Below are 14,955 nucleotides of genomic sequence, written 5' to 3' on the forward strand. Positions count from 1 at the left end.
TAATCTGATATAGTAAAAAATTATTTCAACATGTAATTAATGTAATAAAACTTATTACTAAAAAAGATCTTTCACATTTTAAGTCTTTCAAATAATATTTTTTTTTTTCTACTCAAGGTATATTTAATTTGAATTACTTATATCCTAAGTGCTGAAAATGCAGGATGTGACCAGTAGCTATTATAAAGGGGTAGTTCTTGATAAATTTGGAAGAGATGACCTTCCCACAAAATGATTACATAAGTTTCAAATCAAAGAGGAAAAAATACACTAGTTAATAAATGTTACTGGAACAACTGGCAACCTGAGGAAGGAAGAGAAACTGAATTCCTTTATGACTTACTCCAATATAAATTCTAGATAGGAATAAGAGTCCAATGTAAAAATTAAAATAAAACAAGTGTTAGGGAAAAACACAGTAGTATTTTTTTCTTAAAGGTAGCTCCTTATACTGGCAGGAAGTTGGAAATTACCAACCCATCCAAAGGCCATCAAAAACAGGATTGGTTAATCTTCCAAAACTTAAAGCCTTGAAAACTATGAAAGCTATGGAGCAGCTGATCTCTGCACACACAGAATCTTCATGACTTAAATAATGAGGTTACTTGATATTATACAACTAATAATGACAACAAACAACAGTATTACTGTCTTGCCGTAGGGAAAAACTTCTGAAGCATTATCTGTCTGTCTATCTGTCTCTCTCTTTCTCTCTTACACACACCCCATAACAAAATAGTTTGATACATTACATATTCATATGTAACACAGATGAACCTTGAAAACATGCTGATTTAAAATAAGTTAGATAAGAGACCAAATTAAAAAAAAAAGTGTAGAATAAAAAATATTATTTATATGCATACAAGAAAGACTTGTTAATATGGCTATTATTCAAATATACACTCCTATATCTAGGGTCAAAGAGAAAGAAATTGAAAATTTTTTTCTTTTCTATAATTATATTTTATTAATTTTCATAAACATTTACAGAGATTTTGGGCTTCCACTCATTCATTGTTGCACTATTCTCTCTACCCTCCTCCCAGTTTGTTCTTGTCCAAATGCCACAGTGCTTGTCAAAGCCAGTTCTGATTAATCTTCTTTGTCAGTGTATCCTTTGCCATTCCCTATCTTGTACCAAATCTTGTAGTCTGAAATTAATTAAACATGCAATCAAGATGCATTAATGATAACTGGTGACTGGAATGCCAAAGTTGGAAACAATGAAGAAGAAATACAAGTTGGAAAACATGGATGACAGAAATGAGGCTGGAAATGGAATAAGGATTTATTCCTTGCAAACACCTTTTAAAAAAACACAAATGGCGACTTTACAAATGAACCTCACCTGATGGGCTGCACAGGAATCAGACTGAGTAATCAGACTGTAGAAGAACTCTTGGCGTGCTCAGTAATGGCAGCCAAAACTACGCCAGCGGTGGACTGTGGGTCAGACCATCACTTACTCATATGGAAGTTCAAACTGAGGCTGAATAAAATGAAAACAAGTTCACAAGGACCAAATATGACCTTGAATCTATTCTATCTGAATTTCAAAATAAGCTAAGAATAGATTTGAAGCACTGCACACCAATAATCAAACACCAGATGAGTTGTGGGATGATATCCTTGATATCATCCATGAAGAGAGCAAAAGGTCAAAATGAAAATGGATGTCAAGAGACTGAAAGTTACACTCTCGTGTCAAGAAGCCAAAACAAAGGGGAAACATACTAAAAGTAAAAGAGCTGAACAGAAGATTTCAAAGGGCAGCTCCAGAAGACAAAGCAAAGTATTAAAATGGAATGTACTGAGAGTTGGAATTGGAGAACAAAAAGAGAACAAATTCAAGCCTCCAGTTGCAATACTGAAAGATGCTGTGGGCAATATGTTGAATGACCCAGAAAATATCAAAAGATGATGAAGGGAACACATAGAGTTACTATACCAAGGAGAACTGATTAATGCAGAAAAATTTCAGAAGTATCATCTGAGCAGGAGCCAATAGTAATGAAGGAGGAAGGTGAAGCTGACCTTAAGTGAAGGCACTGGATAAAAAATAAAGCCCCAGGAATCAATGGGATATCAAATGACATGCTTAAATTAACAGATGCAGCCCTGGATATGCTCACAAGTCTATGCCAGGAAATTTGGTGGACAGCTATCTGGCCAACAGATTGAAAATGGTCCATGTTTGTTCTCATTCCCAAGAAAGATGATCCAACAGAATGTGGAAACTATTGGACAATATCATTAATATCATATACAAGCAAAATACTGCTGAAGATAATTTTAAAATAGCTAGAACAGTACATAGATAGGGAACAGCCAGAAGTTCAAACAGGATTTAGAAGAAGCTGTGGCCTCAGGGATATCACTACTGGTATCAGATGGATCCTGGCTGAAAGTAAAGAATACCAGAAGAATGTCTATTTATGTTTTATTAACTATGCAAAGGCATTTGACTGTGTGGATCATAACAAGTTACGGCTAATACTGAGAAGAATGGGAATCCCAGAGTGCTTTTAATTGTGGTCATGTAAAACCTATATCTAGACTAAGAGGATGTTGCATGACTAGAGCAAGGGAACACTATATGGTTTAAAAATTAAGAAAGGAGCACATCAGGGTGTTATTTTCTCTCCATTCCAATTTAATCTGTATGCTGAGCAAATCATTCGAGAAGCCAGACTCAATGAGAGGAATGTGGCATCAGGATTGGAGGAGGATCCATCAGTAACCTGAGTTATGCAACCTTGCTTGCTGAAAGTGAGGAAGACTTGAAGCACCTGTTGCAGAAGATCAGCGAATACAGTCTTCAATATAGGTTGCATCTCAGTGTCAAGAAAACAAAATTCATATCACTGAACCAATAGAAAACATCATGACAGATGGAGAAGACTAAAATTGTTAACAACTTCATTTTACTTGGATTCACAATCAACATCATTGGTACCAGTTGTTAAGAAATCAGGAGATATATTGCACTGGGAAGGTCTGCAGTTAGAGACTGATCCAAATTATTGAGGAGTTGTTGTTTGTTGTTATGTGCCACTGAGTCGCCTGTGACTCATAGTGACCCTATTATGTACAACAGCCCTAAAACCTGCTCTATCCTGTGCCAACCTTACTGTGTTGACACACCTACCCCCACTGCTCCAGTGACTGAATCAATCCATCTCATCGAGGGTCTTCCTCTCCTGTGCTGTCCCTCCACCTTCTCAAGCATGAAGTCCCTCTCCAAGGACTGGTACCTCCTTGTAAAATGTCCAAAGTATGTCAGACAAAGCTTCAGAATCCTTGCCTCTAAGGAGCAGTCTGGTTTAACCTTCTCCAAGACAAACCTGTTTGTTTTCCTGGCAGTCCATGGTATATTCAACACTATTCTTCAGCACTACAGCTCAAAAGCACCAATTCTCTTTCTATCATCCCCAGTCTTTGTCCAGGCCTCTGACACACAGCAAGCAATTGCAAAGACTACGGCCTGCATGCGCCACTTAGTCTCCAGACTGACATCATTGCTCTTCAGTAATTTGGAGAGGCCCCTGACAACTGACTTTCCCAATGCAATTTGTCTCTTGATTTCCAGCTGCTGGTACCAGGAGTGTTAATTATGAAGCCAAGCAAACAAAAACTGTTAACAATCTCAATTTCTTCACCATCCATAATGATGCTGTCAATTGGCCCACTGGTGAGAATCTTTTGTTTTCTTGATGTTGAGCTTCAATCCATATTGAAGGTTGCAGTCCTTGACCTTCAGCAAGCACTTCAGTTCCTTCTTAGTTTTGGCAAGCAGGGTTGTGTCATCTCCATAACACAGGTTGTTGATGAAACTTCCTCCAATCCTGATGCCACATTCATAATGATGACAATTTGAGGACTAAGGTACACCTGATTCAGGCCATGGTCTTTCCGATTACTTGCTATGTATCAGAGAGCTGGACAACAAAAGAACTAATGTCTTTGAGCTGTGATGTTGGAGAAAAGTACTGAACATTCTATGGACTGCCAAAAGAACAAACAAGTATGTGTTGGAAAGAGTGCAACCACCACAGTGCACTTTGGAGACAAAGATGATAAAGCTTCATCTCACATAATTTGGGCATGTTGCTAGGAAAGGCCATTCCTTGGAGAGGAACATGATGCTTGGAAAGGCAGAGGATCAGCAAATGAGAGGAAGACCCTCAATCAGGTAGACAGACACAGTGATTGCTGTAATGGCTCTAAGGGTGTCAGGTAGTATGAGGATGACACAGTATAGACAGGGTTCAGATCTGTGGTTCATGGGGTTGCTATGGTTCATACTCGTCTCAGTGGCATCTAACAACAAAAGAGTGGAGAAGTGTAAAAATGGAAGTATATTAATGGTTACCAGTGGCAGCCCATAGAGATAACAGGCACTTAGAAATTATTAAGGGTGATGAGAAAATTTGGAAGCAGACCTGGCAATGCTACATAACATGGGGAATATAAATAATATCACTGAACTGTACATGTACAAATAGTTGAAATAACAAATGTTTGTTTTATTTACAGATAAAACTCATTGCTGTAGAGGTGGAACCAATTCACAGGTGATTCTCCGCTGGGTCTCTGGTAAATAGCATGAGGAGACTACCCACCTTTGTTCTCTTGAACAATGGTGAATTCAACCTGTCAGAGAAGCACAGACTTTGGGCTCACAGCACAACTCCCTACAGATTAACTACTCCTTATATAGAATTTTCACCACAATAAAAAAGCCAAACCAAAGCAAAACCAACTTCTTTAATTTATATTAGTACCCTCCAAAAAAATCCAAATAAACACTATAAAGGGATGAAAAAAAATAGCTAATAATTTAAATGTGGGTCAAAGTGTTTTACAAAATCCTTTATATAAAAAGATACTCAAGGTTAAAAATAGACAAAGGATACAGAATAAGCAAAGATGGACATTCAAATACTAGTAAAAAAAGAAAAAATGCAAACAAGAAAAACTTTATACTATTAGATAAGATCCTGGGGAAAGAACCCAATTTTCCTGGCTCTCAACAACAAACGGGAATTTTGTAAAATGAGAGTAAAGGTATAGGAACTTTCTTAAGAACATAGTAGCTATATGTATAAATATGAAACTTCACTTCTAGAAATTCATTTCAGGTAATTAATTATAAGAGTGCAAAAGGTGAAGACACTAGAAATCCACAGAAAGCTGACTTATGAGATAAAACAACTGGAAGCAACTTGAATGCCCATTAATAGGATTGAAAAAAAAAAAAGAAATGCAATTCATTAGATTTGTTTCAGAAAGTTGTTGACATTGTTGGGGGAAAACAAAATGCAATACTGAATAGCATGTATAAACATCATCTGAATTATGTAGAATTTAAAATTTCCTCTATGTATATATTCTTAAAAACTTAACAAAGATCTTTAATAAAATGTATTCTATTTTCCTAGTAGGCATAGATTTAGTATACTCTGTACTTTTGGGTACTGTTTGTTATGTTACGTTGAGTCAGAAGTTACTCATAACTGGCCTGTTAGCAGGTTTTCAGAGGCTGTAAAAATCACATAGGAGGAAATAGCTCATCTTTTTCCTGCTGAGATGACTGGTAGAATCAAACTTCCTGCCTCTAAGCTGACAACACAGCTCCTTACTACGAAGCCACCAGAGCTCCCTGACCATGTAGTAAATCTTTAATTTTTTATAATGATCATTTGACATCTTTAACACTAAGATGATATTTATCTTTTCTGATTAGTAAATGTATTTTTTTACTTCAAAAATTCTTTGAGAGAATTAGAAGAAGAATGTCAAAAAGAATACTCTATTTAGATAACTTATTTTTCTGAATAATAAAGAGGATAGAAAGAAATGATAAATGACAAAGAAAGTTAATAAAGCAGATAAAAGAAAACAACTTGCCTTTCCCAGGCTAGGTTTTAATTTGATTCCTGAACAAGGCACTGAAAAGACAAGTATTTTTAATATGCCTTCATGATATCAGTAATGTCACCAATGACATATAATAAAAAATAATTCTGTACAGATGAAAGATATTCTTGAAACACAACTACTAAACAAAACATAATAAAACACAGATAAATCTAGGGCCATATTCTGAGTGAAGCTCACTGAGAAAATTCCCCAGATGCAACAGAAATTATATTTTATAGTGCTTATAAACTATCAAAAGAATCTCCCCAAAATAAGCTAGCAAGGCCATTTAAAAAGTTCTTTCTGAATTTGCTCTCTACCTTGAACCAGCATAAATAGCTTAACAAGACACAGACATGTGTAAACATAATTTCACAGAATGCCATTCTCCAAGCACTAAGTTTTCTAACTATATGCTTTATATAACCTGTGAAACCACAGGACTAAAAAATACAAAGAAAATTTGATCTTAAATAATCTTTTCTTCCTCATTGCTGCCATTTCTCAAATCTTAAATCTTTTTCTCTAAAAAAAAACCAAAAAAACACCAAAAACAAAAACCCACAAAGCTCATCCATAACACTCTAGACTTCAATGTCAATAACATAGTGAGAGTCTCCTAGGGTGTTTCAATCCGGATATACATAGGATAATTAATGTCAAAATGTTTTCTTAATTAGGGGAAAAACACAGGTATTTCAAAAGTCAAAAGGCTGCCTTCTATTGAACCGTCATGCTAGCTCTCCAACAGGCAGGTAGAGATATTTTAAGTACTTTACCTTTTGGAGGAAAATAGGATTTGCTTTCAGCTTTGTGAGGCCAGTCTACCACAAGAGGTCCAAACCTGCGAAAACTGGCAGTGATTTCATCTAGAAAACAAAGAAAGGACCTTAGCAAATGGGGGAGGGAATGCAACCAAGAAGCATAAAACATTTTTTATTAAAAAAAATTTTTTTGAGTGATATTTTCTAAAGTATTTTTACAGAAGTCAAACTAAGTGAAATACCATTGGTTGGCATATATTTAGTTATTCACATATAAGCCTGCAAAGTGTATTTCTAACAAAAATTTATTTCTCTTCACTACCAATAAACTTGACCTACAGACTTTGGAAGGGAAAAAAATGGTATTAGCCAAGTTGACTTCTATGTAAGTAGAGATTTTAAAATAGGAATGTTTTCTGTTTTTGGAAAAAGGAAAAGAATTAATTTAAAATATGCTTTCACTTTTACAGACCATCTCTAAGGATTTTTAGAAATAGAATTCTTTTGTGAAACTTTAGAAGAAATTATAGGTAACTATATATGGTGATAAGAAAATCTTAGAAACTATTATTTTCTTTCTCTTATATGCACATATTATATAAAGAAAATGCTTTAAAAATTACATCTCAGCCTTCTGAATTCTGAATCAAAGAAGATTATAACTTAAACGACTTCCTACTTTATCACTCTTAAAGCCATGATGAAAAAATGTCTTAAAAAATGCAACTGATTAATGAGATTAACACTAACATAAGAATAATTCAAAGCAAAGTAAGATTCTAGTTGTACATAATTTTAATGGAGTAAGTCTAAAATACCACTATTTTTGAAACTGTTCTCCTTCCCGTACTAAAAAATGATATATTAGGTAAATGTCAGAGCTAGAATAGCTTGTAAAACAAGTAAGTCTGTTTTAAAAATAACTTTATAGTACTGGTTCCCAAAGTTTCCTGCCACTAGAATTTTTCTCTTAAGCTAACTTTGTCACGATTTTATTTCATCTGCCCATTTGAAAAATATTTACCAGCAAAATTCATGTACTGATGTGACAACTTCTGTTGGTTTTAGTTTTAAGTGAAAACTCACTTTTGGATTGAAAAGAAAATATCTCAGTATTTTACTAGGAAACATTCTAACTAGTCCTCATTGTTTCAAATGAAACCCATTCCTGTAGCGTTAATTCTGATTCAGCAATCCTCCAGGACAGAAGAGAACTGCTCCTTTGGGTTTCTAAGGCTGTATAAATCACTATAGAAGCAGACAGCTCTTTCTCCCTCAGATTTGCTGGGTGGGTTGGATCCTTTGACTTCATAATGAGTAGCCTAGTACTTTAATCACTGCAAACTAGACCACTTATTTTAAGGTAAGATGCGTGTGTTTTTCCCCACTAACAGTTATATTAAAGTGTGAAATGGGATGATACGAGGAAAATGGGCAAGAGTTTTAAATTAGACTGGTTTTGAGTGCCAAGTGCACCATTAGCTACATAACCTTGGAAAAATTATCTTTTTGATTCTCAGTTTCCTCGTCTATAAAACAGAGACAAATGGTGATGATGAACTTAAAGTTGCTGATAGCTGCTTTAGCCTTTTTATCGTGAAACCAGGAAAAATAAAAATATAGATAGTAGAAGATGTCTTATAGCAGTTAGAGGGCTTTAATGAGTATTCCCAGTGTGAAATGCTCAGCAAAAGAGCAGGTTTATAAGAAGAGTCTTTTATTTTTTCTTTAAAAAATATTCTAGTAGTTTATGTACAAAAGTATGAGTCTTTTAATTAGAGAGTGATCAGTTGGCCTAGTGGAGTGATGCTACCAAACCAAAGGTGGGTGACTTTTAATCTGCGGCCCTCAGGCCTGTTTTTCATTGTTTTTGTTAAACATTCTTCTAGGTCGTATAGCCCTGGTGCATCCACTTGCCACAGAGAGGTAACTTGTGGTTGCTGTGAAGCTGATTACTGTGACACTGATGTGTCAAATGCGATAATGGTTACCCACAGTGGACAGTGTTGGGTGGAACTCCCCAATTAAAATAAGCTTGGACGCAGGAGTGGCATCCACTTCTGTAAACAGCTTGCCTCCTGAAACCCTATGAACCTGGAGAAAGGATGAAAGTCACACAAGTGTTGAGGACTTTCATTTATAGTGTCTCTATGAGTCACCTACGACTCGACGGCCCTTAACAACAACAAGAGTCTTTTAAATATTATCTCTCATTATTATTTTAAAATGAAACCTCAAATTAATAACTAGGAAATGTAAAGATGTTGAAACACTGCTTTGTCACTACATGGGAACAACAGACTTGAAATATACATTCTACTATTGCTGTGAAATGCTCTCACCTCCTACACAGTAAGATATAAATGTCCTAAAGCTGCCTTGGACAGGAAGGCAGAGGCAGATCACACAAAACACAAACCCAGCCTTTATAAAATTTTAATAGTACCTTCATCGATATCAGGAGGAAGGCCTCCAACAAACACCTTTCGAGAGTAGCGTTCCACCCGTTCCCCATTCTGACAGCGAGTGGGAGAACTCAAGCCAGATGACAAGGACTGATCCCCATGGCTGTCATCCAGGAAGGCATCTTCAAAGGGAAAGAGAGAAGACCGACCTGAAACAAATGCAGGAGTTTCTATAGTTAAAATTATTTTCCTAGACAACAAATGCTTTATCAGGAGCCCAAAGTTCAAGGTGAGCATATGAAAAGAAAAAAATGTTTTCCTAACTGTAGCTCCAGGTTTCTGGATTTAGACAAGTTTACACCATAGATTTTGTGTAAAAGTATGCGTAATACAGAGATGACTGGGTTGGAGTCTACATAGGTAATATAAAAAAATTCTCACTGTTCTCCTGACTAAAAGATCACTACATTTTGAACAGTAATTATCACTCCTGTTAAAAGTATTCAGTAGCTTCCCCCCACCCTTCTTACAGTAGTTTCTGAAAGTAAATATAAAAATCATCAGAGGTTTAATTCTGAAGAATAACCCTAAGTGCCAAAGAAATTTCAAACCGATGACAGGAGCTGATGACCTTTCTGACTGAAAGCAAGACCAAAGATGATTACATTTTCCCTGCCACTAAAGCAATTCTAATTTGGAACTAGTATCTGCAGTAATAAAGGGTTAGTGAGAATAAATAAAAACATATATGGAGATAGGGGAGTAAGTGTGGTTATGATGCCTTTATTCAAACAATCCTGCTTATACAGGCAGGCTTCAGATCACAAACATCTTCCTTGAACATCAGATTTGGAACAGCTTGCAATTTAATGTTATGTAAACCGTCCTCATTTTGAAAAACTGTAACCAACTTCTCCAATAATTGAAACAAATTCTTCACCACCATTACTTTCACTCAATACCTGTGCAGTTTTTAAATCAATGAAAAAGTTTCAATTCTTTTCATTTACTAACCACTTCCAACTGCATCAAGTTGATTCCAACTCAAGACAGAGTAGAACTGCCACATGCTTCTGAGGCTGTAAATCTTTATGGGAGCAAACTGCCTCATCTTCCTCCCACAGAGCAGCTGGTGAGTTTAAACTGCAAATCTGTGAGCTAAGCAGCACACTTAATGCACTGCACCACCAGGACTCCTTTTTCTTGACCTAACATAAGGCTAAATAAAAACTATATGTACCTATTCCAACTCATATACAAATTCCACTTAAATACACAATTAGGAACAGATACATTTTGTAAGCAAGGAAGTGCCTATATCTGATATCACTTATATGTAAAAAAATTATCAAAAGTTTATGGAATTATTTGCATGGTTAATTCTGTACAGCAAAGTCAACATGATAATAAGAAAGTTGCCAGCAGTTAAAATTTGTTAATAAATGACATCTGGCATTATAAAATCAAATCTAAATTTAAAAACAAATAGATTTCCTGTTTGAGTCAATGAGTTCCTGGTAAAACTTTCCACTAGGCTACTTTCTAAAAATGAACCAGTTTGAATACTCTAACTTTTTTTGGGGGGAAAAGAAAAAGTTCTTTCTAAAATAAAGTCAGATATTCTTCAAAAAAGTGTCTTCCCCATTTAGTCTATCCTACCTATATCTCCCTGAAACCTAGATTTTGTATCACAAGAACCAACTTACTCAACTGAAATCTAAATAGCCTTAGAAAAATACTGAACATTTATTTTTCAAAAAAAACTTTTTAAATTTAACTATATTTTATTAATATCCCAGGCTATATTAAAAAGACTATTTTGAAGTTGGAAATTGAGAAATAAAAGGATCAAGGAATTTTTTATTTGGCTCTTCTCAGTACAGCTAAAAAAAAAAAAAGGAACAAACTTGTCACCTCCTGCTATTTATCTTTTAGCCTGGCAGGAACAAACAGCAGCAAGTTCTCATTTCTTGAAGTCTGTTTTGATCATTCAGAGTAAAATAAAGATCTGCAACAACTAGCGGCAAAATGAGCTTCCTAAATGCATTCAGAGGCATTTCCCAGACTTCAGGTTTGCTTCTCACATGATCCACACTTAGTAAATAATGTGCCTATTCCGTGTGAGGCACATGTCCAAATTAGCACTCCCCACAAAATGCTCCTACTTCCATCACTTAGTTTCAACACTAGCAATGTGAGATGTTCAGAAAACAAAATTCCAGAAATTTTTCAATCCCTGAGATTCACAATCCATATCAGAACATAAAAGGTTTGGGGAAAACCCTATAGTACAGAAATATTAATACATACAGTATTTTAAAGTTTTAATGTAAAAGAATCTTTCAATATACATAATTCAGTGGAAAACCTTTGAGGAATTAATGCTCCAGACTCCAAAGCACCAAACAAACAAATACTTTGTGCCAAAGAAATCACAATCTGGTGTGAGAGATGGGTTGCTGTTGTTGGAGGCAGTTAATTATACAGGAGGAGATTGCCCATCCTTCCTTGGAGCAGCTGCCAGATTCAAACTGAGTGCCTCTGGGAACTTACCAATAGACTACCAGGGCTCCCTGAGAGATGGGAATGTACAAAAATGACTACAAAATAAAAGATCTAAGTGCTGAGAGAAGACTTTACCAAATGACCCTAATGCACATTTTAATGCTGTCCTGAAGATGGGAGAAAAAAAGACTTACACCATGGCTTCACAAAAAAAGCAATTCTGAGCAGTATCTTAAGATGGGAGTTGTTCAGATGAAGAATAAAAATCCACAGAAAAAAGCCTTTAAAACAATTCTTGACCTTTCCTGAAAACTTTCTTCTCCTTTAGTATTCTCTCTAATCTCAGTAAAAACTACCATTATCCACTCTCCAGTTCTGGGAACAAAAAGAATGGGATCCCAAACACTTAATTGTATTAATCAGAAATCTATGCATAAACCAAGAAGCTGCTGTCCAAACAGAACAAGGGCTTAAAATAAGAAAAACTGTGCATCAGGTTTGTAAATTTCCCCCCATAACATTCAATTTGTATGCTGAGCAAATAATTCAAGAAGTTAGATTATATAAAGAAGAATGTGGCATCAGGATTGGAGGAAAATTTATCAGCAACCTGCATTACATAGATGATACAATCCTGACTGCAATAATGGAAGACTTGAAGCACTTACTGAAAAGCAGACTATACAGCCTTTAAAATGTATTACATCTTGACCTAAAGAAAACAAAAAATTTTGACTACTGGCAAAACAGACAACATCATGGTAGATGGTGAAAAGATTAAAGGTGCCAACAACTTGATTATGCTTGGATTCACAATCAATACCCATGGTAGCAGCAGATAAGAAACCCAAAGACATGATGCATTGGGAAAATATGTTGTCAAGGACTTCTGCAAAGACCTCCAGAGTAATGATATAAAGACTAAGGTATGCCTGATGCAAGCCATGATATTTTTAATTGCTTCCTATACACCTGAACTGGACCATGAAAAAGGAAGACTGAAGAACTGATAGCTCTGAACTGTGGTGCTGGTGAAGCGTATTGAATATTGCATCAATCATCAAAAGAACAAATAAATCTGCCTTGAAGGAAGTATAATAAGGGTGCCCCTTAGAGGCAAAGATGGTGAAACTTTGTCATATATATTTTGGCCATGTTCTCAGAAGGGGCCAATTGTTGGAAAAAGACATCATGCTGGGCAAGTAGAGCATCAGCAAAAGAGAATGATCCTCAAGTAGATGAACTGACAAGGTGACTTTAACAATGGGCTCAAACATTTTTGAGATCATAAGGATGGCACAGGATAATGCAAATTCCCACACAGTGTCACTATGAGTTTTAGTCAATTGGACCATCCCTAACCACGACAACATGAAAAACAGACAAGGTTGGTATTTTAAACACTATCTGATTGTGTGACTACACCCATCACCACCATCTATAAAACTGCTCAATTGCTTCCTATTGTTTTTTATTAAAGTACAAAACCAGCACGGTGAACCACCTGGGCTCTGCCCACTTCAAATGGCAGCCTCACCCTCTTGCTCACTAACTTCTAGTCACACAAACCTCAGCTGAGTTTGATGACTATTCTTCCTAAACTTAGGTTCTAAGGACAAGTTGTTGGTTACACCTGAGACAAGTGCCCCTTTTCAATTCTCCAATTTCTTAGTTAATCCTACTAATTCTTCACTTCTCAGTAGAAAAATAATTTCCTCAAGGTAACTTTTCTGTCCACTTGCACCATCTCGTACTTCTCTCTAGTACTTTTCCCTCTTAATATTTAGATAATTTCTGTGGGCTTTTATTTAGCATTTGTCTCTCAAATCCCATTAAATTTTAAGTTCTACTAGGACAGGACCAATTTAATCTTGTTCACCACTGCATCTTCCTGCCTTCAATAAATGTTTAATGTGACACAGCATTCAGAGATGGAAAACAATATGTGCAAAGTCATGAAGCTACACAAGTATAAGCAAAGCAATAGGTAAGATCATGCCCTGGAAAACGGACCTTTTCTATTGACTTTATTTATTCAAGCATTATTCTCTATGTTCTTTTACAAAATCAATGACAAAAATTTACATTTTCAAATTTAGTATTTCATTCTACGACTAAACATGCTTTTTTAAAAGGGAGCTCTGGTGACATAGAGGTAAGGAGTTATGCTGTCAATCCAAAGACATGCAGTTCGCCAGGGCTCCATGCAAGAAACATGGATAATCTCTTCCTCTGAAAACTAGCTGGAGGGTCAGCCAAAGGTTGGTTCCAACTCAGTGGTACAAAACAGCAGCAGCAGCAACAACATATTCTAGAGACTGTGATACTCTCATCTAGTTCATCTTCCATCCTGTCAGGTCTCTAAAATATCTCTGGCCATGTTATTCCTCTACATGAAAATCCTGCATAACTTCTTTTACCTACACTACTACCGAGGTGCAATTAATGACTTCATATGGCCCTTCTAGCCATGTTGTTGTTGCAGTTGAGTGTCATAAAGTTGGTTATGACTTACAGTGACCCTATGAATCTAAATCTTGCCCTCTCCTTCCCCATCCACATGATATACAACATGCTTAAGCCCCCTGTTACAGTCATGGTCAGGGTCTTCCTCTTTCGCTGACCCACCTTTCCCAGTATGTCTTTTTCCAAGGACCATCTCCTCCTGACAACATGCCCAAGTATGTGAGACAAAGTTTCACCATCCTTGCCTCTGAAGACAATTCTGGTTGCACTTCATCCAAGACAGATTTGCTAGTTCTTCTAGCTACCGTCTTTCTAATTTCCACTAAATAATTGTACGGTACTCTGTAAATGAGGTGTGTGTTGCCAACAAAGGGGACTGATGAAAAAATCAGAATTGACTTCTAGCTAACTCTCACAGGCTACAAATCACACAAAAGGGAACTGTCCTTTCCCCATGGAACAACTGCCTGTCTTTAGTTTGGCAACTCAACACCTTAGCTACTTAAATAAAAATGCATGCCACTCTTGTAGGGATGGGTTAATTCTGTTAAAGTGTATGGAATCTTGGCAAGGGGATTGATTGGTCATTTTTTGCCACCTTGCTGCATAAAATGAGCCATTTCAGAGATGTGAAGTGGTGACCTCAGGACCACAAATAAAGAAGATCCAGGAGTAGAGCATTTGAAATTGGGATCTCTGCACTGGGACAGAGGAGATAAAGATCTTTTTAACACCAGAGATGGTGTGGAGTAGAAGTAGAAAGGAAGCAAGAGATAGCAGAGTGGGGTTTTTGGTCCACAAAATGAAAGTGGTTCATGCTCTCAGGCAAAAGGCTTTGCTAACTGAGTAGGGTGTACCTGGGCACTTACTAGTGGTCCTAGTGGAGCTAA

At 36.3% G+C, this 14,955-nt stretch overlaps 1 protein-coding gene across 3 annotated transcripts in view; it reads right to left on the minus strand.

Moving 5' to 3' along the window:
* CPEB3 (cytoplasmic polyadenylation element binding protein 3) overlaps positions 1-14,955 on the minus strand; it is a 273,954-nt gene that overhangs the window by 85,643 nt on the left and 173,356 nt on the right. For 2 of the 3 annotated variants that reach the window (XM_006880335.1, XM_006880336.1), the window contains exons 5-6: positions 9,136-9,303; positions 6,705-6,794 (exon numbers count right to left, since the gene is read on the minus strand). In XM_006880335.1, coding sequence (XP_006880397.1) covers positions 6,705-6,794; positions 9,136-9,303 — 258 coding nt within the window. The remainder of the gene's footprint in view (positions 1-6,704; positions 6,795-9,135; positions 9,304-14,955) is intronic. The other variant, XM_006880334.1, reaches the window with a different exon arrangement.

The sequence above is a fragment of the Elephantulus edwardii genome, unplaced genomic scaffold (genome assembly GCF_000299155.1).
Source record: "Elephantulus edwardii isolate Elephantulus edwardi_28Jun2011 unplaced genomic scaffold, EleEdw1.0 scaffold00007, whole genome shotgun sequence".
Classification (NCBI taxonomy): domain Eukaryota; kingdom Metazoa; phylum Chordata; class Mammalia; order Macroscelidea; family Macroscelididae; genus Elephantulus; species Elephantulus edwardii.